Here is a 27412-nt window from a genome sequence, read left to right on the forward strand (position 1 = left end):
TTAAAAAATGACGATCATTCCACTTGGGACCTGTGGAATGGTACATTAGCTTATTTGTTTTAGTTGTAAATATTTGTCATGTATTGTTGTTTTTCTGACATGTTCCACATCCTGGAGGACCTCCTCACTACGGATCAATTGGAATGAAAGTAAATCTAATCTAATCTAATCTATATGGAATTGACCGCTAGATGTCACGAGAGGGGAACCGACCATAAAAAAGGTACGGTGTGTGGTGTCCCCGCACTCCAACCGCGTGCTGATATTGTCGACGCCGTAGAGCTGCTACTGCCACAGCTCTCGCAGTGGAGTTGAGACACGATGCGCGATGACGTAGTTCCCCGTTGGTGAACGGGAGACAGAAATGCAAACTCGTACGATGGATGCTTCTTCTGATTTAAGATTGAATGATTCATTGCCCGGATATGCAGTAGTTGTTAAATCTTATCCGCATCGTAGACACCACCAATTGCGAGGAAGCATTGTAATTATCAGTCTTCTCGTACGTTGTTTGCTCGTTGCTATGGAGTTGTTGAACCTGTATGACGCGAAATCCGCAGATACTCTTTGATCACGTCTGAGTGAATCCACGCCGTACTGTTAAAAAAAAAATGTTCAAAAATTCTCTTTTCAATTAATGAGGTAGGTATTTTGATACTCAGATTAAATTGTCCCTGCTGAACAGTCGTTGGTTAACAATCATTGATTAAATCACTTAATAATGTAGTCCACGCTTGATATTTCACTTGGAACGAACAGTTTATTCTTCCTTGGCCACTAAATACTTTATAACTTTCGCACCACACGCACACGCAGTTGGTTGGTAAAGTCAGTTCTATTAAAATTAACTTTCTTGACAATTACGACAACTTGACTCTTCAGCGTAATTGTATTATCTTCGTGAAGTCGTGTAATTGTGTCCTACTCGAGACTAATCGAGTGTAGACCTTTGATATACTATCCACTCTTCTTTTAATTCCAACTATTTGAAAGCCTAGTCCAATATTCACTAGTTTCGTCAATAAAGTTCAATTAACCCGTTATGCACGGTTAAACGCGTCTATCAGTTCCTGTCCCTGCTTAGAAAATCAGTTTCCGAAGTTCGTGAATCACGTCACGCAAGAAACACTTCTGAACGCAAAACAATCTCGTCGCGTTCCGTACTCTCAATAACTAAGACAAGAATTGTTCTCGCACGTCTTGACAGGACGAGAGCCAGCAAGTGACTTCTTCTGTGAAAGAGTATTGTAGGCGCATTGCATTTCTTAGTTGCGCTTACAACTCTCTTCCACATAAAAGTTATCTCTGATTAACATCACCTTGGACTTAGCTTTCAAGATATTAATTGCAGTTATCACTTGGATATTTGTCCATTAATTAAATCTGTGGTTTCTTCCTCCTCTTTTCATAACAAAAACTCCCAGTGATGTATAATGTTGTTGTATCAAAACTTCTTGGTCTTAGCTTATCGGCAAAGATGTTGTATTTGCCAAGATAACTCTTCCCTACTTCATATTATGATATTCTGTCTTAATTGACTTTAAGGGGGTCGTTGGGGTGTTATAACGGGGAGTATTGAGTTGTCAGCAGAGAACCAGTAACAGCAGAATGTGGCGAGCTGCTTCCCCTGCAGCTAATCCTTCTTGCTGTGAAGTGACAGTGAGCACTCAGTCTAAGTTTCAGGACATTTTGATGACACACTGGACGGAGTTTACAAAACATGTCGTCCGTTCACGTCTGTATTCGACTGAACTGCGCCACGAACGCAGATCGGCTGCGCTGATGTGTTTCTGTTTTCTTTTTTTTTTTTTTTCTTTATTGTATTTCGATTCCCCCCAAAAGGGGGCGGGCTGGCAGCAGCTTATTACGCTACTCTGCAGCCTACAGACTTTTTAAAACGTGAGAAGAAGATAATTACAATAAAAGCAGGTGGTAAAACGGTGACTGAAATTATAAAACGGCGGAAAATTGTGGAAAGTTAAAACATAAAGCAAAGGGTTGGCAAAGTAAATAAAATACACAGGAAGCAGACAGGTAACATAGTAGACAGACAATTAAAAAACATGGCGACAGTCTGGTTTCTGTTCGCAAGAGATATAAAAAAACACCCAGTGACAGTATGATGTCCGTTCGCAACACTTCGGAGAAGACACACAACACAGAACACTCACTGTAAACACTGCACTAAAATGTCGGCACAAAGATAACACACCATAGCCGAGGGCAGATGGGGGGCGGGGACCTGGGCAGATGGGGGGGAAACAAGGAGGGAGGAGAGGAAAAACGAAAGGACAGGGAACCAAAGGAGGGAGAGGACACATAAGGGGGGGGGAGGGGCAGGGTAGACGCGAGAGGGAATGAGAAAAGACAGAGGAGGGAAATGCAAAAGGACTCGGTGGAGAGAAGGGGGGCAGAGAGAGGGTAGGTGGGGAAAAAAGAGGATGGAAGGAGGAGAGAGGGAGCCAAGGAAAAGGACAGAGGAAAGGAGAGGGGGTGAGGATCAGAGTTGATAGGAGGCTTAAATGGAGGGAGAGAGGGCATCATCTGGGAGGGGGAGTTGATGGAAGCCACCTTGGGAAAGGAGATGAAGGGTGTAGAGATGGAGGGTAGGGGGGACGCAACAGTGAAGACGTGGCAGGGGGTAGGGATGGGAGAGGAGAGGAGCAACCAGGGGGTGAGGGGGATCAAGGTGGTGGGAGGTGTAGAGTATGCGGATATGTTCGAGGAACAGGAGCAGATGGGGGAAAGGAATGAGGTCATAGAGGATCCGCATGGGGGACGGGAGGCGTATATGGAAGGCGAGGCGGAGTGCATGACGCTCAAGAATCTGGAGGGACTTATAGAATTTGGGGGGGGGGGGGGGGGACTGGCATAACAGAGGATAGGACGTATTAAGGATTTGTAGGTGTGGAGGATTTTGTTTCTGGTTCTATTGTCTATGTTATAAAGTCCACCACCAAAGTTTCTGTCTGTATGTTCGAACCAGTCTCAGGAAATACTGTAGCGATTTTAATACCGTTTTCACTAACAGATAGCTTGATTCACGAAGAAGGTTTCTGTATATAATTTATTATCTCTAAGTCATTATGAGGGTGTAATATATGTATTTTTATCTCTTCCATAATTAATTGGCATTTGGAGATACATCTCCTGGTGTCGACAGGAGTTACAAGCCCGTCACCTGGAGAGGAGGCCGCATCCGGCTGGGAAAGAGCAAACTAACTGCCGCCGTAAATCCAGAGAGCACCGAAACTTGACCAGAATTTATAACTATTCTAATCTAGCTGACAAGCGTGGCTTTGCCTGGATATTGATTTCGTCAGCTTTCTATTATAAACGTAAACAAAAAAAGAAATTGAGCTTGTAGTGAAGAATCGAAAAAAATTCATTTCCTCATATTTGCGAAAATACCTTTGAAATTATGAAACACCCGTACAAGAAAATATGCATTACGTAGAAATCCTAAAGTGCAGTATCCAAAGTAATAAACGTGATCCCGGAGAGCTTCTGTATGCTGACCGCAGCTGCTTTGCCTGTCTCCAATGTGATCTTGTAAACGTCTGTCTCCATGACAACGTCTTTTCATAGCTCTATAGACGGCTATTGCTTCCTACAGCCATTTGCGCTTCGCAGTTGAAAGCTGCCAAAAACACTGTCAGGTGTCAGCGATTTCTTGACTGATTGTAGATGTGTCTTAACAATAAGGGATAAATGTATTAACATTTCACACGTAATACGGCATTATTTCACGTTTATCACGTCATATCTCTTGTACTACGACTCGTACATTGATATAATTTTGTAGATACATTCAGCAGTATATGTGGATACCGTCTGCGAAGTAAGTTGCGGATCAAGTTAATAGCAAAGAGGTAATAAATTTAAACGTCATGCATGATTCGGCAGTTTTTCACGCATCTCAATTATTACATCGCCGTAGCTCCTGAACTGTGATAGGTAGGCGGTTATTACCCCTATAGCGATTGTTGCTTGACGGTAAAGGATATGTGTACCTAGTTTGGTTGAAATCAGTCGAGTGTTTGAGGAGGGCATGCGGAACACATATACATACACACATAACTACTTTTTTATTGTACAGAGTTTCCCACATGAAACCAGTACGCTTCGTGTACTGGCTAACTATTTCTATTGTGAAGTGCCAACACTGTCTCGAAAGTTGGCTCCACTGCAGTTTAGCAGAAAATTAAGTGCAAGTAACTAAGTGTTTTTTTAGTTAGTTCGTTATTACTTGAATATCGGGCGTGAGGAGTACCGGGCTTACGTGGGGCATATGTATGGATTAAAGTCCCCCGACACGTTTCTATGTCGCTAAGGGAAGGCTCGCCGTCGGGCCGTAGATTCTTCATGCTACCCTTGCGAAGGCGGGCGGATCTCTAGCTGTTATTATTAAAGTATTCTCCTTGTCGCTGGACGAGATATCAAATTTAATTTTCCAATTATCGAAGCACCACCGCTAACTTTTTCTGCTTGGTAATGCTGTTTCCCTAAAGGTAGCGTTGGACTCGGAATTGTTTACTGGAGGGTTGTTGAGAGCTTTCGTGATTAAGAAAAACTATTCCTCCCAATTTAATTTCTCCCATAGATGTTTACAAATGATTGCAAAGTAACTGCAGTTTGAAAGTAGACATTAAACAAAACACCAGGAACGAATAATTTACAAGTGTATTTATTGTCGAGATGCATCTCCGAAACTCCTGTACGAAGTACGTTCGTAATGCTTCTTGGACTTTTTTGTCCAGCGTATTTGTGTAGATTCAGGCATGCCGTTCGAAAATTGTTTCGAAATTCAAAGAAGCTAGCAATCGATCAGCGTTTGCGCACGAATGACATCCACTTTCTACCTAATTAAATCTAATACAGTTTGCGTGAATAGGCGAAAAAAGCGATATCGCTTGGCTACACAATAGGCGATAGCTGACTGGATTCACAGCCCTCAAGCATCTGAGAGTAGTTGTACGGGGCGACACAACACGAGATGTGAATACTGGCAAGTATATTTATTGGATCGTACAAAGAAAAAGGAAAACGTAGCGCAATTCCGTGATCAGTATGAGCAAACTGTTCAGCTGTTCGCTGTAAAGTCAGTGTTCAGTATGTACGAATCTAATACAATGCAATCGACATTTAGTATGTAAAAGACAACTGCTTCCTTACCATTCCAGTGGAAGTCAAAGTTTCTGTTGCCGTCCACTCCCGGGCAATCAGGAGATGTTGTTGTTGATCGGGTCTTCCTCCACAAACGCTCCTGCGAAAAACAAAAGTATATATCAGTAAAGGTGTATACTGTGGGCGTCTTCGCCTAAGTAAAAGTGCAGACAGCAAGGTTTTATGAGCTTCCACGTATAGACAGTATCATTACAACCAAATTTTAAAGCACTAGCCAGCGGCTTGTAATTGCTCCACAGATGTAAGGAAGAAACTATTTAGACCACCTTTGGTTAGTTTTATATTAAAAACTGATTGTTATCAAAATTAAATGGAAATTACACATACATTATCTGAAAAAACATACTCTGGGGTAGGACACACCTACTGCCCATACAGGTGCGAGTGGGGATAAAAAGGAACTGACAAAGAAGATTAACTCAGGAACTTCTGTAGTAATTGCTAAAAAATTTGAATAGACTTATTATTTGTATTATTTGTGCAAAAATACTGTGGAAGTACACCAGCAGCAGTGGAGTTGAGGGTAAGGAGCCATGTCATGCAGGTAAATTCGACAGCGACCCATATTAGTATCTAATCCATAGTTTTCGGGGTCACTGGGCTCAATGGTGACAGGTCCCTAGGAGAGGGGGAGGGGTAGGGGTATAAAGATAGCCACGTATCAGCGTACCTCGGTAAAACCTCAAGAAACTTTTTTGCCATAATTACTATGTGGAAAAAATTACTTTACAGGAAGACACCCCTATCATCCCTACGGCTGAGGGTGAAGCTGAAAATGTGTTACACAGAAACGTAACACAGAAACTCCCGGAGCATATTTAGTAAACATGGTGTCCCGCAGATGTAGTGACAAATTTAGAGGAGTTGTATAGGATGTCTTGAGGAATAAGTCCAGGATAGGAGCCTGTGTCTGGAAACGTCACCCAACGACGCTACAGAGCGGCGAAGTTACAGGCGCCTGGCACTGGGCAGAAAACGTCACTTTGTACGCTGGCGAACAGTATGCGGAACGTCTACGTGATTACTCTTCTATTCACAATAAAGTGCCTGGCAGAGGGTTCAATGAACTCCCTTCTAGCTCTCTCTACCATTCCACTCTCAAACAGCGCGCCGGAAAAACGAAAACTTAAATTTTTCTGTGCGAGCCCTTATTTCTCTTACTTTATCGTGATGATCACATCTCCCTATGTAGATGGGTGCCAATAGAATGTTTTCGCGATCGGAGGAGAAAACTGGGGATTGAAATTTCATGAGAAGATCCCGTCGCAACGAAAAACGCCTTTGTTTTAATGATTGTCATTCCAATTCACGTATCATGTCTGTGGCACTACCTCCCCTATTTCGCGATAACACAAAACGAGCCGTCCTTCTTCTCCGTCAGCCCCACCTGATGCGGATCCCACACCGCGCATCAATATTCCAAAATAGAGCAGGCAAGCGTGGTGTAATCACTCTCTTTAGTAGACCTGTTGCACCTTCTAAGTGTTCTGCCGGTGAATCGCAGTCTTTGGTTTGCCCTATCCACAACATTGTCTGTGAGATCGTTCCATTCTAGGTTATTTGTAATTGTAATCCCTAAGTATTTAGTTGAATTTACAGCCTTCAGATTTGTGTGAGTTGACGCGTTATAGAAATTTAGCGGATTTCTTTTAGTACTCATGGGAATAACTTCACACTTTTCTTTATTCAGGATCAACTGCCACTTTTCGCACAATACCGATATCTTATCTAAATGATTTTGAAACTCGTTTTGGTCATCTGATTACAAGGCGGTAAATGACAACATAACCTGCAAACAATCTAAGACAGCTCATCAGATTGTCTCCTATGTCGTTAATATATATCAGGAACAAAAGAGGGCCTAAAACACCTCCTTGGGGAACGCTGTATATTACTTCTGTTTTACTACATGACTTTCCGTCTATTACTACGAACTGTGATCTTTCTGACAGGAAATCACAAATACACTTGCACAATTGAAGCGATATTCCATAGGACGTAGTTTGGTTAGAAGACGCTTGTAAGGAACGGTGTCGAAAGCCTTCTGGAAATCTAAAAATATGGAATCAATTTGACGTCACCTGTCGATATCACTCATTATTTCATTAGTATAGAGAGCTAGTTGTGTTTCACAAGAACGATATCTTCTGAGTCCGTGCTGACTATGTCTCAATAAATCATTTTCTTCGATGTACTTCATAATGTTCGAACACAGTATACATTCCAAAACTCTACTGCAATCGACATTAATGACATGGGCCTGTAATTCAGGCCGAGCAGTTCTAGACGCTACAGTTTGGAACCGCGCGACCGCTACGGTCGCAGGTACGAATCCTGCCTCGGGCATGGGTGTGTGTGATGTGCTTAGGTTAGTTAGGTTTAAGTAGTTCTAAGTTCTAGGGGAATGATGACTACAGATGTTAAGTCCCATAGTGCTCAGAGCTATTTGAACCATTTTGAAGGAGTGAAGGCAGTCTCTTAAAAAGGTGTTTAGAGCATTTTTATCAGCTTTTTTAAATAGATATACTCGGCTCTTCTTTCTAGTGGTTGTAGATGTTACGGTATTCAGCCTAGCAGCAACTGCCTTGTGGTCGCTAATCCCAGTATTCGTCACGTTACTCCCTTTTTGTTCAGTATTATTTGTTGCTAAGAGGTCAAGTACGCATTCGCAACAATTTACACGCCGAGTCGGCTCATGAACTAATTGCCCAAAATAATTTTCTGAGAAAGCATTCAGTACAATTCCGGATAACGTTTTATGCTCGGATAAGGGAAATACGGGGAAGGAAATCGGCCGTGCCCATTCAAAGGGGCCGTTCCGGCATTTGCCTGAAACAATTTAAGGAAATCATGGAAAGTCGAAACCTAATGGCCGGACGTGGGTTTGAACCGTCGTCCTCCCGAATGTTGTAGCGAACTGACGACTGATAATTGTAACACTTCCGAAATGCCTCTGCCGCAGCCGCTTCACGGGCTCTGCAAAGTGTGGAGGAGCTCCATCTTGAATAAAAATGATCCTACCCACATATGGACACTGTTTAAGAGACAAAGAGGGGAGGGAGGGGAGAAGGCGGGGTTGGCAAGGGGGGGGGGGAGGCTGTCGGTGTGCAGAAGACTCTAACAGCGTCGGATCAACTGGTTTCCTCCCTCTGGCACACTGCACTTCAAAAAAACTTGTCGTTTCGAATTTTGTAATCATTTTCTCCAGACTCTTAGCATAAATGGGACCAATGTCTTTTATCACGCCCTTGAGAGTCCGAAACTTCTGCAGCTTTACCAGCAGCGCACGATCCTTCATGGACAGTCAGTTGGGCGTCTCGGAAGCAAAATGAGGAAAAGCCGTGTGGCGCGTGTCTGTTGGTATGCGTATTCTGGCGCTTACAGCGCCATCTACTAGCCAAATTTTCGTTTTTTTTCTATGGTGTTTTTCTCTGCGTCAATAATATGCAGTTCAAATTTTACGTCATTCTGAGCAGTGGCTCTCTTTATACACCCCACCTTCCATCCAGACCTCCACCTAGTCCTCCAATGAGCTCTCGCTTGACACCACTGAAGTCGCAAATGGTGCTGGTTTGGGGGCAGCGGAACGCACGCTACAGGACATCTGGCTCGGAGCTGTCCTTGAAGTAAGCGATTTGTAACAGTTCGTTGTGTCACTGTAGTGACAACTGCTGCTTAAATTGCTGCTGAAGATCCAGTACGATGCGGCAGAGCCACACACCGAATACGATGGTCTTCCCGTTCGGTAGTGCCATGTGTCCATCCGGAGCCCGGTCTTCTTGCGACCATACATTCTCTTGGCCACCACTGTCAGCATCCACGTGCATTGGCTACAATTCTGTCAAGTCTTTCTGCAGTATCGCAGAAGCAACGTCCAGCCACTGGTAGAAACACGCCTGCCTGCCAACTTTCGTTTATGTCACACAAGTCCTTCCTGGTGTTGCGATCTTTTTTCCGCCAGTGTACATCCGTTCATACGCAACATTAGGATGTTAGGGCAAGGTCTGAACCAAATAGTTGTTCAGAATGTATGTTTTAAACTACGTATTCCGGTAAAATGGTGGCCTATAACCCTTTATGCGCTTACCATTTCAACAGTTGCTATGACCTAAGTTGTACTTAGTTATTATAAGTCTGCTGAATGTGTCGGTATAATTGGTTTTATGCTTGAAATGACCTGTGGGCATCGGTAAAAATTAGTGACGTTTTGGTTTGAAAAACTATTTGGCGGTGTTCCCTATTTATTGCTTGTGCTGCGGATTTACAGTAGCCTTTACTTACGTTTTCTCGTTCTCATTGCTGAATCCAGAATGTTACCACATTGCTGTGGCTTTCAGTCACTTTTCACTGACATTTACCTTTCAGGTATGCTGCTGACAGTCGTTTGTTCTACTGTGTTGTTCTCGATTGACGGCCGCGAAATTCGCGTGCGCGCACTCGAGTTTATTCTCTGTTGTTTGTTTGTTAGTTTACAGCGTTGCAAAATACTGCACGATCAATGACGACTTTGTCGCTCCATATGATAGCTTTTGTGTTAATCTATTTCTATTCTTGATGAATGATAGAGATGATTATCGTGTTTTACCGTTGTAAATCCCCAACACAATCTATAAACAGTAAACCACACCAAACGGTTTTCTAAATCAAATCCTCAACGAAATATTACTGATGCCCACGATTCACTTTACCCATAAAAACAAACCAATACATTCAGCAGGCAAATAATAACCAAGCAGAGCTCAAGACAGTTCAACTGCAGCAATGATAAACTTCAAAAACGGGCATCTACCAATATTTCACCGTTTAGACGTTATATTCTCGACAAAAATTTAACTGACGTGTGGCTCAGAAGCTGTGGATCATTCTTGTTGAAAGTCACACGGCACCCACAGCATAAAAAAGGTAAACATTATTTGTGATCTAAACAACGTCAAAATCTGATGTCCACATGTTCCTAACCTGCGTAAAATTTGTATCTTTGTATTTCACAAGCATTACAGAAAATACGCACTGAAGATGCCACAACTGCAGTGAAACATGTTTGGGAACTGAACAAAGCAATAATTCTGCTCTTCCAAGAAGGCAGACCCTCTGTAATTCATTAATAAAACGGTAATTAAACAGTGTCATTAGAACTGAGTGGCTTTGTTGGAATACAGTTTTTCTATAAATAGCAGCCCTAGGACAGATACGAAGATAGCCAAGCAGTCATTACGTTTGTGAAAGTGTACTCGTAACCATCAGGGTTGAGCACGGGGATGATGTGCCAGTCGACGCTGTCTGTGAGCGCGCTCTCGGCTGCGTTCTCGACCAGCTGGTTGATGACGTAGAGGGCGGCAGCTGGCGCGATCCACTCCCTGGCGTGGATGCCGGCGTCGATCAGGATGACCGGCCTGGAGCCGCCGCCTCCAGAGGATATCTGGATGATATCCAGAGGGCGACCCTCGTACGTCTGTCCGATAGTCTGCACTGTCACTGTACTGGGATAGCTTGATGCCAGCTGCGACAGGTACTGCCGGATCTGTAAAATCCAAGTCAGAATGTTAACTGGGCGCATTGGTAACCAGCGGGATGGCAGACTATGATGGATGCTTGTGCAGTGTACAGTTGTGACGTTATGCCATTCTGTTTGTTGAGTGGAAGGGAAGAGGTGAAGCATGGTGCCGAGGCGTGTACAACTCGATACTCGCTAGGCTACCCGTTTCGAATATCACTAACTGGGCTGACAAGCTAAGTGTCTCCGACTGGAAGGACAGATCAGAGTCAGCTGTGTCAGATACTCGTACTGTCGCCGCATAGAATATGAACATACTATTGGCCATTAAAATTGCTACACCACGAAGATGTACTGCAGACGCGAAGTTTAACCGACAGGAAGAAGATGCTGTGATATGCAAATGATTAGTTTTTCAGAGCATTCACACAAGGTTGTCGCCGGTGGCGACACCTACAACGAGCTGACATGAGGAAATTTCCAACCGATATCTCATACACAAACAGCAGTTGACCGTTGTTGCCTGGTGAAACGTTGTTGTGATACCTCGTGTAAGGAGGAGAAATGCGTACCATCACGTGTCCGACTTTGATAAAGGTCGGATTGTAGCCGATCGCCACTACGGTTTATCGTATCGCGACATTGCTGCTCGCGTTGGTCGAGATCCAATGACTGTTAGCAGAATATGGAATCGGTGGCTTCAGGAGGGTAATACGGAACGCCGTGCTGAATCTCAACGGCCTCGTATCACTAGCAGTCGAGATGACAGTCATCTTATCCGCATGGCTGTAACTGATCGTGCAGCCACGTCTCGATTCCTGAGTCAACAGATGGGGACGTTTGCAAGACAACAACCATCTGCACCAACAGTTCGACGACGTTTGCAGCAGCATGGACTATCAGCTCAGAGACCATGGCTGCGGTTACCCTTGACGCTGCATCACAAACAGGAGCGCCTGCGATGGTGTACACAACGACGAACCTGGGTGCACGAATGGCAAAACGTCATTTTTTCGGATGAATCCAGGTTCTTCTTACAGCAATATGATGGTCGCATCCGTGTTTGACGACATCGCGGTGAACGCACATTTGAAGCGTGTATTCGTCATCGCCATACTGGCGTATCACCCGGTTTGATGGTATGGAGTGCCATTGGTTACACGTCTCGGTCACCTCTTGTTCGCATTGACGGCACTTTGAACAAAGGACGTTACATTTCAGATGTTTTATGACCCGTGGCTCTACCCTTCATTCGATCCCTGCAAAACCCTACATTTCAGCAGGATAATGCACGACCGCATGTTGCAGGTCCTGTACGGGGCTTTCTGGATACAGAAAATGTTCGACTGCTGCCCTGGCCAGCACTTTCTCAAGATCTCTCACCAATTGAAAACGTCTGTTCAGTGGTAGCCGAGAAACTGACTCGTCAAAATACGCCAGTCACTATTCTTGATGAACTGTGGTATCGTGTTGAAGCTGAATGGGCAGCTATACCTGTACACGCCATCCAAGCTCTGTTTGACTCAATGCCCAGGCGTATCAAGGCCGTTGTTACGGCCAGAGGTGGTTATTCTGGGTACTGATTTCTCAGGATATATGCACCCAAATTGCGTGAAAATGTAATCACATGTCAGTTCTAGTATAATATATTTGTCCAATGAAGACCCGCTTATCATCTGCATTTCTTTTTGGTGTAGCAATTTTAATGGCCAGTAGTGTAATTAAGGTAAAAGTTTGCTAAAAAGTCTGTTGATCTGGAACTTTAGGTAACACTCTTCCATTGCTTTAAATGTTGATGGTGAAAATTTCCCCTTTCTTCTGCATTCTACTTGGTTGAATCGTGAAAGAAGGTGGCGACATAATGATTTCAGCAACAAGGGCAGAATCGTCATTTTTTCTATAAACAGATTCGTCGTTTTTAAAATGACGATTGTGGTTTGCTGGGGTATTCAGTACTACGAGTAATAGCCTCAGCTAAATTTTTTACTGAATGGACGAGTCACTTTGAAAGCCATCTTAAACATCAACTATAATTAAACATAATACACAATCAGCACATTGAATAAAAAAATCAAATTAATAATGATGTCATAGAACCATATGACGTGGTATTATAGTTAGTTTTGCTGAAGAAAACGTTAGGTAGGAAAGCAGAATAAATGAACAGAACAATTATAATTGCCTAACATTGTTAAGTGTTGTTTGGCCCACTATATAAGTTTGAAATTTTCTTTTTATGTCTGCCGTGAATCGATATAGAATAATTCCAAACTCTGTTACATATATGCTCCATCCTCATAAACTGACCCTGTGACAAGATACTTCTCAAACAAAGTTCTGTCTGTACAGTTTTCTTAGAAATTAAATCTATAGCTCTGTACAAATCCATAATTTGTAATTTAAGCCACAATATTTCAATTAATAAGTGAATAATAACAAAATAAAGGGCATTTGGAAAGCTAAATGAAGTTTCAGAAACTGTAACGTCTCTGAAACTGAAAAGCTTTTAGTCACTGTGTTTTCTTTTATTAAGGGTTGTTTACACTTCTCCTATTGGGTGTAGGCTGGCAGCTAACAAATTAGCACTCTGTAGCCATTGCATACTTTAATTTATAATTTAGGTAGGCAAAATACACTACCTAACACAAAAGTTAAGTACCAAAAAACGGAGAAAAAGACGAAATGAAACTTCACGGGTTGAGAGGATATGTTATTTAATCTCACTTATTTCCAAGTCGAGGCGAATCTTCAAAGAACTTGGCACTACAAGTCCACATATCTGTATGATGTTGCGCTCCCTCTGGCTAGGATGCAGTCACTAATTCGGTTGGGGAAAGTGTTGTAAACCTGTTGTGTCCTATTCTGAGGCAAAATAGCCCACAACTACTGTATCTGATGCATGATATCCTTTATACTGACACAGGAATGGAGTTGACGTCAGAACTGGTCTCCTACATATTTTAGTGTGGACAGATCTGATGATCTTGCTGGCCACATGAGTACATCAACATCCCGATGATGGGTCACAGGGACACTCGCCATATGTGGACGAATACTGTCTCGTCCAAAAATGGCACAACGATACTGTCGCATGAAAGATAACGCGTGATCACACAACATGTTCCTGACGTTGTGTTATTCTGTCAGAGTTTCCTCACTACTACGAGTCATGAGCTGAAGCTATACTCGGTAACGCCCCACAACATGAGTAACACCTCCGTGTCTCTCCAAAACATTGGATAAATGGCAGCTCTTCCCAGGCGCCCAGCAAACTCGCCCACGATGGTCATGCCCTTCATCAGTAGTCCATGCTTCCCTGTCGCGTCACCACTCCAAACGTAGCCGTTTGTGTCATGGTGTTAACGGCAGCCTACGCGTGGGACCGTAATTCTCTAGTCTGGCCGCTGCTGTTCTCCCACTGATAGTGTGGAATAACACAGAACGTTGCAGGAAGTCCATTACTTCATCTCGAATGGCAGGAGCAGATGTGAAGGGGTTACAATGTGCTTGGTACACAGTACGTTGATCCACTTTTGTGTTGGTCAGATGTGGTTGACTAGAATCTTGACAACATCTCTGTCTGCACTCATCTTCTCGTGCAGACCAACAACGGGCTACTGTCAGGTTCGACTGCCCCACAAATCTTGCCCGATTCGACCAGCTGGTCAAACGGAAACCTCAATGAGGTCCCTTTCGAACACTGTGAGATGCTGACAATTCTGTCTCACATGAGTACATGGTAACTCAGTGATTTCCACAGTGATCATTCGACGTCTAACGTTGTCCGCGTCGTACTAGACTTGGTAACAGCACTAAACACAAACAAAATTACTCTACTCCAGTGGCCATTCTGTCACAGAGAATTGCAGCTCTCATTATTAACATACGCGCCGATGCTGAGTATGTGTGCGAAGTTACATTGACAACCGACCATGTCTTCTGGAAGCTTCACGTTTTCTGTAAGGCAGTGTAGATTATTTTCATGACACAATGATGTGACGTAGATTATATTCCTTACCAGAACTTCTTGATGAAGGCTCCTAGTAATTGTGGGAAGGGATTGTGATGTGGCAATTCTTGCAAATGATTTTAGATAAAAAAATATGAAGGATGGCCATGTGGGAAGGAAGTGATATTTGGAGTGTAGGTGTCAGGAGAAGAATAGGATGTCAGCTGCGCGAGGAAAGCGTACTTTTTAAGATTACATTTGGGATGGGATGGGAGGAATAGATTTCAGCCATGAGTTCGTGATATGGAAGGGGATGGCTTTGGAAATTAGACTGGGAGAGGATATGGTGTGTTTTTATGATTAAAAAAATGGTTCAAACGGCTCTGAGCACTTTGGGACTTAACTTCTGAGGTCATCAGTCCGCTAGAACTTAGAACTACTTAAACCTAACTAACTTAAGGACATCACACACACCCATGCCCGAGGCAGGATTCGAACCTGCGACCGTAGCGGTCGCGCTGTTCCAGACTGTAGCGTCTAGAACCGCTCGGCCACCCCGGCCGGCTTTTAAGATTAATTAGGTTGTGTCGACTGTTGTAGATTCTCAGGTAAAGCCCTTTGGTGCAGAATACTCGGGTGATACTTCCTGCAATTAGTGCCTGGGGTTTTTGCAGGATTGATGCAGAGGTATCACTGATTATTTCATGGGGTAAAGTTGTTGAGATGAAGTTTCAGATATGAATGTAGGATACTATTGATTGCAGGGAAGCTCATGTTCTCAGCATACTGTAGTAGGTATGCAGGAGGGATGAGTTTTGGGACCTCAGCTGTGTATAGGAGTTAAAGGAGTGAGAAATAGATTTTCGGCTCGAGAAACATTCAAGCATTGTGGACTGCTCAGCGAGATATGGACAGGTGCATGATGAGAATTCCTAAGGGAGTCAATGGAACAAGCATGCAGAGCAGGAAAAAGACTGGAGTGGAGACCTTAATTATAACCATACTGAAAAAGAAATGGAGCCGGATGACCACGAACTCTCCACGATGGTCTCATTCTTAATAAATAAACCTGTAATGAACACGATACTCTTCTTTAGAGCTTCTCAGTTTCCTCTAGCGGCTCTATATGACACAGATCCCAAACTGACAAGCAATATTATAGTATTGGTCGAACAAGGCCTTAAATCGTTCTGTAAGTAGGAGGCCTCTTTTAGAGAGCTGCTGGAATGGTTGAAAATAATCCATACCACAGTCTGAAATAGTATTTAGGTATGATAACGCCCACCACATTCGAATAAGACCATACGTAATCTTTTTCGGTGGTTCTAATGGATTTATTGGAATCCTCCCAACAGTCCCGACGTGCCTCGATGTGATGTTTATCTCAGTGAACGACAAAAGAAGCGCTTGTGTGGTAAGCGTAGGCATTTAACAGCGTACAAAGATGTCACTTCATTATGAGTACACTAGAGCCCCGTTAGCACTTTCCAGTTTATTAACGCCCATGACCAGTTACGAGATATCCAGCGCCATTATCAATGTCACGTTGTAAATAAAGCTTCCTTCGCCCTGTCATGACGTGGCAACATTAAATACATCGAGATATTTTCCGAACAGGAATTTATGCCTTGCTGTAGCGGTGAACAGACGACTGACAGCAAGCACTGTAACCAAGATGAAACGCTTGGCATACAACAACCATGGTCCATGTTCTCAGCTTATCGTCTAGCCGTACGAAATACTATAAAATGAGAAACAGTGTATACGATACTGGAACAGTTTCAAGAGAAATGTTCATCATAATTAGCAGACAGTCGCAAGCGAATGAGTAAGGATTTTAAAAATTATGTTTAGGTAGCTATGTCCGGCTCATATGTTAGTATTGATCGTACTTAGTCATATAACATTGGTGTAAATTTTGAACTTCCATCTTTTGGCTGTTACAGGGAGCCAGACAATATAATCTTAGCTCTGGCAATACTCACATCATCGTAGCGTTGGTATTCGGTGAATGATATGCGCTCCTCGGGGCTTTTGGGGATGGATCTCACTAGCGTCAGATTTCGCTCCTTTTCGAAGATCCTGAAAATCGACATTGGTAGCACTTGTTCATCATATAAATGATTCTGTTTACAATATAACGCATCGTTCTCTCAACACAAATAATAATAATAATAAGAGTAGTAGTAATAGCAATAATGATAATTAATTTTATTGTTATTATTAATGCAAAAACAAGACATTACAATACAATAACGAAGCCAGAATATCTATATGCAAGCGAATGTCTAGCATTAAACTACCTTCATTTTCTTTAGACTTTATCCCGTACTTAATGTTAATGTTAGAGGGTGGCCAGGTGCTATTCGTGTCACCTTCCCTTCGCCCCTGGGACGGAATCTGTGTACCCCAACTGTCTGAATCAAGTCATGTGAAAATGTGGGAACGTTTTCTAAATGTATGCAAATCGTGTAATTGAGGGGGGACTTGGGTACCAGCCCAGTATTCGCCTAGTAGGATGTGGAAAACCACCTAAAAACCACAGCCACGAAGGCCGACACATTGAATCCCGTCGTTAATCCGCTGGGCGAATTAGATCCGGGGCCGGCACGCCTGCCCTAATCCCAGTAGAGGAGTGTGAACAGACGCCGCTATCCGTGCGGCTTGTAGCATTAAAACATATTCTAGATAAATTAGAAATACTAGAAATCCAAATCATTGGGAAAAACTGTGGCATTTTGGAAATTACACAGTAGTGATGACCTTTATCGAAACATCGAAAACATACCAGAACTAATGAGACAGAAAGTTTGGTACGTTTTAGGACATTTATATCGAATACAAGACGTTATATTAACCAAAAACGACCAAATAGTTGTGGGATAAGACGTCTATAAGTTGTACTCATGAAGTAAAAGAGCATTTCGAAAAAAATAATAATATAAAAGGTGAAGAAGCGACAGACAGAGAAGCGTTTAGGAGAAAAGTATCGAATATGAAAGGATTCCAAGCTAGCTGAGTGTGAAAATTGGTGTGAAATGGTCAGAAGACGGGAAGAAAAAACGTAGTGAATAGATGAAAGAGTGCTGAAAGAAAGAACCAGGAATAAGGAATTGAAATAGCACGTAGTCCTTAGTTGGCACTTCTGAGAAGGAAATAATAGTAATAATTATTATTATTAATATTCGCCCGTACGTTTCTACTGAACCACGCGATGTACGACACAGCACATTTTGAGAGTTTCGTTTTAATTTTTCATTGTACCGATGTCAGTTTAAGACAGGGGTGACAGGAGAGGTGGTGGCGAAAATCGTGGATCTTGAGCCAAAGTCCTTCATTAGAATCCATATTTGTCAGCAGTGTCTCGTGAAGTGTTGATGGTGATACGGTGGTCGGATGGGGAGGTTAAGCTGGGGCTTCGCCCTTGGTCCTCTTCAACAGGAGTAGGCTGTGTGACGGCACCGGGTTTCACCCTCCCCCTTCTCTCATCGTTTCTGCGCGAACACGAGGCTACACTACACGCATACCCATTAGTGTCCCCTACACTTAACATACACATATCCGCACACAGCTCTCGTACTTCAGGAAGAAAATATGCCTGTAGGCGTGGTTGCATAGAAAACAACTCTCCAATTAGAATGCTGAACCTGTCCTTCGTGGTCTCCCAACAATACATGCAATACGACAATACTTCATTTTCATTGTCTCAGAATCGGCTCTTTCCCGTCCGTCAGGCCCAGATGTTTCCATCTCCTTGGGTTTTTATTGCAGCTGGAGTGTCAGCATCACCTGCGGGCTAGGGGTAGCGTACAAGAGTTAATAATCAAGACGTCCTCGGTCCTGGGTTCGAAACGCGCCCTTGCTTAAATTTTGATTAATAATCACCGTTGGCGGCTGAAAACTTCTGGCAAATCACTTTCATTCTGCCAAGGGCCTTTTCAAAGAGGACGGTGGGGTGGACCGGGTTTCAGGGAACTCTCTTGCCTTTGGTGTGGGAAGCTACCCCTAGAGGTGGAATAACCAAAGGCATGAGGAAGCAGAAGGCAATGGAAACCACTGCAGTAAAGACAAATAACGTGTACTCACAGGACATGTGGCCTGTAACTGAAAAAGTGACATGATGATCTTTCCATTCGCAAACGATTCCGGAATAGTCCCCCACTCAGATCTCCGGGAGGGGACTGCCGACGGGAACGTGACCATAAGGAAAAGATTGAATAACCAACGAAAGTATAACGTTCTATAAATCGGGGCTTGGAATGTCAGAAGGTTCAAAGTGGTGGGGAAGCTGAAACATCTGAAAAGGGAAATGCCAAAGCTCAATCTAGATATAGTAGATGAAAAAGAAGAGAGAGAGAAAGTATGTGAGGAGACTGAAAGGGTAATACAAAGCGTAAAGGGATATGAAATCTAACAGTCGTGGGGTACTGGAATGCAGTTATAGGGGAAGGAGTAGAAGAAGTGGTTACAGGAGTATATTTATTTATTTATTTATTTATTTATTTATTTAACCTGATCAGATTAGGGCCATCAGGCCCTCTCTTACATCGGACCAGTGTTCCACACATGCAGCATTTCACACATCAGAGTTACATCATGAACATAGTTTAAATGAGAAAATTAGCTTACTCTAGTGACAAAATGAGTAAAGAGTAGTGACTAAGACCTAATAAAGTAAATGCGGAAGTATTTTTACAACAGTTGCTATACATACAGATTATGATAAAAGCAATAATAATAACAGTAAAACAAAAAAAATCAAATAATAATGATAAACATGACTAAGACATAATAAAGTAAATGCTGGCAGTATTTACTTTATTATGTCTTGGGCTTTTGACAAGATATTAATAAATTTCAGCTAGTAACAGCGAATCAAGAATCACAAAAGGAGGAGGTATACTTGGAAAAGGCAGCGTGATACGGGAAAGTTTCTGTTGAATTACATCATGGTCAGAGAGAGATTCCGAAATAAGATACTGAATTGTGATGCATACCTAGGAGAAGATATAGACTCAGATCACAATGAGCAGTGATGAAGAGTGGGCTGAAGTTTAAGAGATTATTCAGGAAGAATCGATACGCAAAGAAGTGGGATACAGAAGTATTAAGGAGTGACGAGGTAGGCTTTAAGTTACCTAAAGCTGTAGATACTGCAATAGGGAATAGCATAATAGGCAGTACAGTTGAAGAGGAATGGACATCTCTACAAAGGGCAGTCACAAAAGTTGGAAACAAAAACATAGGTGCAAAGAAGGTAACTGCAAAGAAACCATGAGTAACAGAAGAAACACTTCATTTGATCAATAGAACAAGGAAATACAAAAATGTTCAGGGAAATTCAGGAATACAGAAATACGAGTCACTGAAGAATGAAATAAGTAGGAAGTGCTGAGAAACTAAGACGAAATAGCTGCATGAAAAATGTGAAGAAATCGAAAAGGAAACGATTGCCAGAAGGACTCACTCAGCATACAGCAAAGTCAAAACAACCTTCGGTGAAATTAAAGTCAAGGGTGATAAAATTACCAAATACTTTATGTCAAAATTTTATGAAAACCTAAATAATGTTTTTAGAACCCGTGCCGCCAACCGCGCACCACGAAAGCTGGCACGCCCACTAGTAGGTGTGAGGGACCACGTTGACTGCCACTGACCTGCAAGTTTTACTGTATTATTTAACCTCGCGGTCGGACACTCTCCATAGAGCGACAGTCGTCAAGGGAGGGAATCTGTGTGAGTATGTGTCAGTGAACGGTGTACACTTTGTTGTGTGCATTATCGTATTTTCACTGTTTGTCTGTCGTATTCTCTCAAGCCGGGTTCGGGGGACAGCCCAGCATTAGCGTAAGAGTGGAAAACTGAATAAAAAACACATCAGGTTGGCCGGCGTACCAGCCCACGGTCGTTAATCGGCGGCACGAATTCGGTTCGGTTCTGGTGCACCTCCCTGTCTCACAAGCTAGCGCACAGTGCGTTACGCTGTACGAGCAGGTCCAAGTTCTTTGTAGTAGTCTGAGGGGAAAGGAAAACAGAACAAACGTAGACCCTTCTTGAAATTCTCCTGCCGAAGAACAAAGAGAAAAAGAGTTGAACAGAGAAATCAAAGAAGCCTATGAGAACGCTATAGCGTACGTACTGTGTTTCAGTACACTGTTTACCAAGCTTATCGCTAGAGAAATTACGGCCCTGTGTACTTTTTTATCTCCTACCATTTTCAACCTGAACTTTACACTCCAAATTATTGCTGTTCTCAAAGCATCGTATTTAGCTTCCTGAGTAAAACAGCACACCGGAACGAACGCAAAAAATAACGTATAGTAATTTTATCTATACATATGTTTCATGATATAGACACAAATCAAACTGAAAGTCAGCACCACTCCCTGGAGTATCTTAGTGTTCTAACTGCTTGTTTCAGAACCTGTTAACGAATTATGTCATAAACATTAACAATACCGTTTAACTATTGTTACTATTAGTGGCTACATATCACTGTTGCACATTGTTTGCCTCCTTTCGTACATAAAATTTATTCGCCATGAATTAATATTGTTTCTCAATTTTCCTTTGTTGCTTTAGAAATCATCGTGGGTACAAAGTTATTTCATTTGATGCATGAACGCGACGATTGGACTCAGTGACGTTGTAGACACTCGAAAATCATCTGTATACAACATAGTTGTGTACATTACGCATATCAAGAACTTCTTTTAAAATGATAAAGTATTTTATAGCTTCTGTGAATATCTCCACCACACCCGCATACTTTCCTGCATTACCAGGTTGACTCCTGATAAATCAAGATGTGTCCTCTTAATGAATCCCTTCCTTTAGTTAAAGTTTTCCATAAATTTTGTTTTACCTCAATTTAATTCAGTACATCTTTATTAGTTACTCGAGATACCCACCTGATATTCAGCATTCTTCTACAGCACCGAACAAAACAGTTTCTGTTCACCTTTCGTCTGCATCCATCTGAGTTCCTGAAGCATCTCCGCAATACTTGCGTGCTGGTTGAACCTACCGGTAACATATATAGCAACACGCCTCTGAACTGCTTCGATGTTTTGCTTTTAATTCGAATTGGATCCCAAACACTCGAGCAATAATCAAGAATGGATAGCATTGGCGTTCAGTACACCGGCTCCTTCATAGGTGAGCTACATTTTCCTAAAGTTCTCCCAATGAACCAAAGTCTATCATTCGCTTTCCCTACTACCGTCCTTCGTGGTCCTTCCATGTGACACTGTTTTGCAACCTCTAGAGATTTAATCGACGTGTCTGTGTCAAGCAACACACTATTAATGTTGCATTCAAACCTTACAGAATCGATATTCCCACTGGTCTGCATTAGTTAACGTTTTTTACATTTAGACCACGCTGTCATTCGTCACACCAACTACACTGATGTCCAAAATTAATGCAACAGACCGGTATTTCCCCTCCTGTGTCTGAATTCACGATATAATCACATAAACTGTCAACGGATATCTGTGTGTTCGAGTTGTGCACGGAAGATGCCATTTCGGTCGACGGAAAACCTAACCAATGATGAAGTCAGGGCACCTATCAAACGGACTAGTGTTTACCGGGTAGTCCCACATCCACAATCGCTGTGTACATAGTCACAGACGGTGCAGTATGGCACAGAGAAGACGCCTGTCAGATTCTCTGCGTGGAGGGCCATAGCAAGAATGGAAACAGGACAGTCACAAACTCGTGTGGCCCGATCGCTTAACGTGAACCGTTCTGTTGTTTCTAGAATGTGGCTACAGTTTATAGAAACCTAAATTGTATCCCGAAGACGAGGGCAGGGCCGACCACGTGTTGCATCAGAAGGAGGGGACAGTTACTTGGATGTGAGGGCACAGTACCACCTCAGTATTGTGCAGCAACCGGCGTCTGGTCTCGCAGCATCCACATCGTGGCAAACGTTGTAGAGAAGGCTTCGAGAGAGTGACTTTCATTGTCGGAGTCCTGCTATATGTGTGCCTCTGACACGTCTTCACAGACGGGAACATCAAATGGAGCCGTCTACATGCCATCGGGACAGTCCAACAGTGGGCCTATGTTCTTTTCACAGATGAGTCCCGATTTGGTCTGGAAAGTGATTCTCGACGGATTCGCATCTGTAGGGGAAGTGGAACATGATTTCGAGACCCGAACATTTTGAAAAGAGACCGATATCGAGGAGGATCGCTAATGGTGTGAGCAGGGATTATGTTGACTACTGGAACACCGCTTCATGAAATTTTACGGGTGAATCAGCAAGATTTAATAGCTAACAGGTAAAGTGACGAGACCTTGGAACCTCATGTACGGTTGTTGCGATGTAGTGTGTGTTCAGACTTCGTACTGATGGACGGCAATGCTCGACCTCATAGAGCACGAGTGCTTGTTGTTTTCTTGGAAACAGAAGATATTGCACGCATGACGTGGCCTGCTCGCTTTCCCTATTTGAAACCCACAGAGAATGTCTGGGATGCACTAGGGAGACGTCAGTATCCACCAACCGCTCTTGAAGACTTGGGAGCAGCTCCGATGGAAGAGTGGGCGTTATAACATGACATTGTCGACTTTATTCGCAGAATGCGCCGTCGTTGCCAGGCCTGTATTTTTACCAGAGGTGGTCACACACCACAGTGAGCACATTAGCCAGTTGTCGGAAATTGTGTGCAAATCTGTTAAGTGGGAAAAAAACGAAGAATATTTTCGTCTACTGGTATGCATTTTGCAGTTGTTTACATTTTCTATGCTTTACGTTGTTTGCACTTTACTACCCCCTTTTTACACTGTTTTGTGGAAAAATAGACGCACCCTTTGAAAACTTCCGTTATCGCTTTAATTGTGGACACCAGTGCACACAGAAAGTAACAGGGTCACATCACACTTTCTGGGGCATTGCAGACGATGCACCTGTCTCTGACGAGCACTGGCTGGCTCTGAGCACTATGGGATTTAACTTCTAAAGTCATCAGTCCCCTAGAACTTACAACTACTTAAACCTAACTAATCTAAGGACATGACACACATCCATGCCCGAGGCAGGATTCGAACCTGCGACCGTAGCGGTCGCGCGGTTCCAGACTGTACGAGCACTGGCCGTCGAGAATAACTGATCTGTTTACCGTCTCCGTTTCATTTCCATACAGGCCTACCTTCGAAACAATTTTCTTCAGTCAATGCTTCTTAACACTTAAATTTATAATCGATGACAACAAATTCCTCTTTTCCAGAAACGATTTCCTTGCAATAATCAGTCTACATTTTATACCCTCTCAATTTCGGTCATCAGCAGCTACTTTGCTGCCGAAATAGCGAAACCCGTCTATTACTTTTAGTGTATCACCCTTACCTAATCCCCCCAGTATATACGCTACGTGTAGGAGAGATGTGAAATGAAAGAGGCCTATCAAAGAGATTTGAAACTTACTGTTCGAGGTCATCAATGAGGACGTTGTGCAGCACTCCTTGGCGATCGAGGAATGCTCGGAAGTGGTCGTGCACGTGGGGCGGCACCCTCACGTCCACGGGGTGGCCGGCACGGTGAGCTCGCGACCAGAAGTCGAGCGCCGGGTGCTCCCGCAGCTGAGACAGCGTCTGCAGCTGCTCCTCCGTCGGCACCAGACGGTAGACTTTGTGTCTGCCACAGAAAGACGACAACTGCCTCGTTATGTTCTTCCAAATATCTATTTAAACATATGCATTACTGCGACGAACTGCCATATAATATCGTTTGTGAAGAATGAAGCACCGCAGACGAAATGTACACTGCCGGAAAAATAATTAATGCTCCTGATGACGGCATATGCCAACTGGGGATAGCAGGTGTACTGATAATAGTTTCAACGTCTTCCGCCAATAGACGGTATAGTGGTATGATTACCAGAGCGACATCTGTGTCTACCCTTTCACAGAGAATGGTCATTGCCAGTCTCAGTGCGGTGCAAAGGTGTGAAGGAAGCAGACAACTACACTACTGGCCATTAAAATTGCTACAGCACGAAGATGACGTGCTACAAACGCGAAATTTAACCGACAGGAAGAAGATGCTGCGATATGCAAATGATTAGCATTTCAGAGCATTCACGCAAGGTTGGCGCCGGTGGCGACACCAACAACGTGCTGACATGAGGAAAGTTTCCAATCGATTTCTCATACACAAACAGCAGTTGACCGGCGTTGCCTGGTGAAACGTTGTTGTGATGCCTCGTGTAAGGAGGAGAAATGCTTACCATCACGTGTCCGACTTTGATAAAGGTCGGATTGTAGCCTATCGCGATTGCGGTTTATCGTATCGCGACATTGCTGCTCGCGTTGGTCGAGATCCAGTGATTGTTAGCAGAATATGGAATCGGTGGGTTCAGGAGGGTAATACGGAACGCCGTGCTGGATCCCAACGGCCTCGTATCACTAGCAGTCGAGATGAGAGGCAGCTTATCCGCACGGCTGTAACGGATCGTGCAGCCACGTCTCGATCCCTGAGTCAACAGATGTGGACGTTTCCAAACAACAACCATCTGCACCAACAGTTCGACGACGTTTGCAGCAGCATGGATTTTCAGCTCAGAGACCACGGCTGCTGTTACCCTTGACGTTGCATCACAAACAGGAGCGCCTGTGATGGTGTACACAACGACGAACCTGGGTGCACGAATGGCAAAACGTCATTTTTTCGGATGAATCCAGGTTCTTCTTACACCAATATGATGGTCGCATTCGTGTTTGGCGACATCGCGGTGAACGCACATTGGAAGCGTGTATTCGTCATCGCCATACTGGCTTATCACCCGGCGTGATGGTATGGAGTGCCATTGGTTACACGTCTCGGTCATCTCTTATTCGCATTGATGGCACTTCGAACAGTGGACGTTACATTTCAGATATGTTAAGACCCGTGGCTCTACCCTTCATTCGATCCCTGCGAAACCCTACATTTCAGCAGGATAATGCACGACCGCATGTTGCAGGTCCTGTACGGGCCTTTCTGGATACAGAAAATGTTCGACTGCTGCCCTGGCCAGCACTTTCTCAAGATCTCTCACCAATTGAAAACGTCTGTTCAGTGGTGGCCGAGCAACTGGTTCGTTAAAATACGCCAGTCACTACTCTTGATGAACTGTGGTATCGTGTTGAAGGTGCATGGGCAGCTGTACCTGTACACGCCATCCAAGCTCTGTTTGAGTCAATTCCCAGTTGTATCAAGGCCGTTATCACGGCCAGAGGTGGTTGTTATGATTTGATCTGCATTTCTTCTTGGTGTAGCAATTTTAATGGCCAGTTGTGTATACCACGGAGAAGGACCTTTGCTTCCTACAGCGAACTGAAAGAGCTTTAAAGGAGTCAAATTTTGGCCTTCCAAATGGCGAGATAGTCCTTTCGGAGAATTGGCACACATGTTGACGTGTTACGTCAGTGGTGCAGCGATGCTGATATCAGTCAGTAGTCACGCGACCGTTGTCACACCCGTAGACGAGGTTCTGGACGTCCACACTGCCCAGCCGCCCGCCAGGATCATCATGTTATAAGGACTGCAGTTGCAGGTCGTACAGCTACCACAGCTCAGACAAGAAGTCTTGTGAGTCCAGAAGCGTTAACACGAAGTGTTACGAACCAGTTGTTATCAGTGGGCCTCCGGCCACGCACACCTCTAGCCCGTCTTCCACTCACGCCGCAGCATCGACGTGCACGGCTAGACTAGTGCCGTCAGAGGATCAGTTGGAAGATGGAATGGCGCGCCGTGGTCTTCAGCGATGAAAGCAGATTCTGCCTGCATGCAAGTCATGGTCGTTTGCGCGTACGACATAGACCTGATGAACGCTAGCTTGTAGAGTGAATTCCTCCAAGACACACTGGCCCCACCCCAATTTTAATGGTGTGGGGCGCGATAAGCTATAGCGCTTGTTCACGTTTGGTGTTTCTGGAAGGGACGCTAAGCAGCACTCGGTACGAGGAAAATGTTGTTAAACCCGTTCTTTTGCCGTTCTTGCAACACGAAGGTAATGCAATGTTCCAACAGGATAACGCTCGCCCACACACTGCCTGTGAAACGCAACGTGCAGCAACTTCCCTGGTCAGCACCATCTCCGGATTTGTCCCCACTCGAGGGGGTCGAGAAGTGGCTCCTGCGACTTGTCAAACAACGACACACACAGAACTATGAGAACAGGTCGAGCAGCCGTGGCATAGTATATCCTAGGACAGTATTCGTCATCTGTACGATCGACTGGATGCCAGAGTCGATGCCTCCATAGCTGCCCAGGGAGGCTGCACCACGCAATAACATGGACGTCTCAGCATTGGTCAATACTTCGTACTTCTGAACCACTTGTGCAACTGATATGTAAATGTAATCATTACATGTACCCCATGTAAATTGTTACAGCAATAAATCTTGGGTGAACTGGAAGCCTCTAAATCGATTTACAATATTTTTCCCAGCAGTGTACATCTGGAATAAATTATATACAGCCCCTTTGACGATTGTATTGACTGAGCTTGGCGTATAACACTGACCTTCCCCGTCACGCAAAACAGTCTACTGCTGAGCCTGCCTCGTTAGTCAAAGAAGTTTAGTGACTGGGTAAATAAAAAGCTTAAAATATGGTTCAAATGGTTCTAAGCACTATGGGACTTAACATCTGAGGTCATCAGTCCCCTAGACTTTGTACTATTTAAACCTAATTAACCTAAGGACATCACACACATCATTGCCCGAGGCAGGATTCGAAGGTGCGACCGTAGCAGCAGCGCGGTTCCGGACTGAAGCACCTAGAATC

General features: G+C 43.7%; 1 protein-coding gene across 1 annotated transcript in view; it reads right to left on the reverse strand.

The window, feature by feature from the left end:
* Positions 1 to 27412, reverse strand: part of LOC126260393 (carboxypeptidase B-like) — a 59828-nt gene that overhangs the window by 12525 nt on the left and 19891 nt on the right. Inside the window, exons 2-5 of the mRNA XM_049957721.1 lie at positions 24067 to 24276; positions 16616 to 16712; positions 10403 to 10708; positions 5176 to 5266 (exon numbers count right to left, since the gene is read on the reverse strand). Coding sequence (XP_049813678.1) covers positions 5176 to 5266; positions 10403 to 10708; positions 16616 to 16712; positions 24067 to 24276 — 704 coding nt within the window. The remainder of the gene's footprint in view (positions 1 to 5175; positions 5267 to 10402; positions 10709 to 16615; positions 16713 to 24066; positions 24277 to 27412) is intronic.

This window comes from Schistocerca nitens, chromosome 5 (assembly GCF_023898315.1).
Source record: "Schistocerca nitens isolate TAMUIC-IGC-003100 chromosome 5, iqSchNite1.1, whole genome shotgun sequence".
In the NCBI taxonomy this organism is placed as follows: Eukaryota; Metazoa; Arthropoda; class Insecta; order Orthoptera; family Acrididae; genus Schistocerca; species Schistocerca nitens.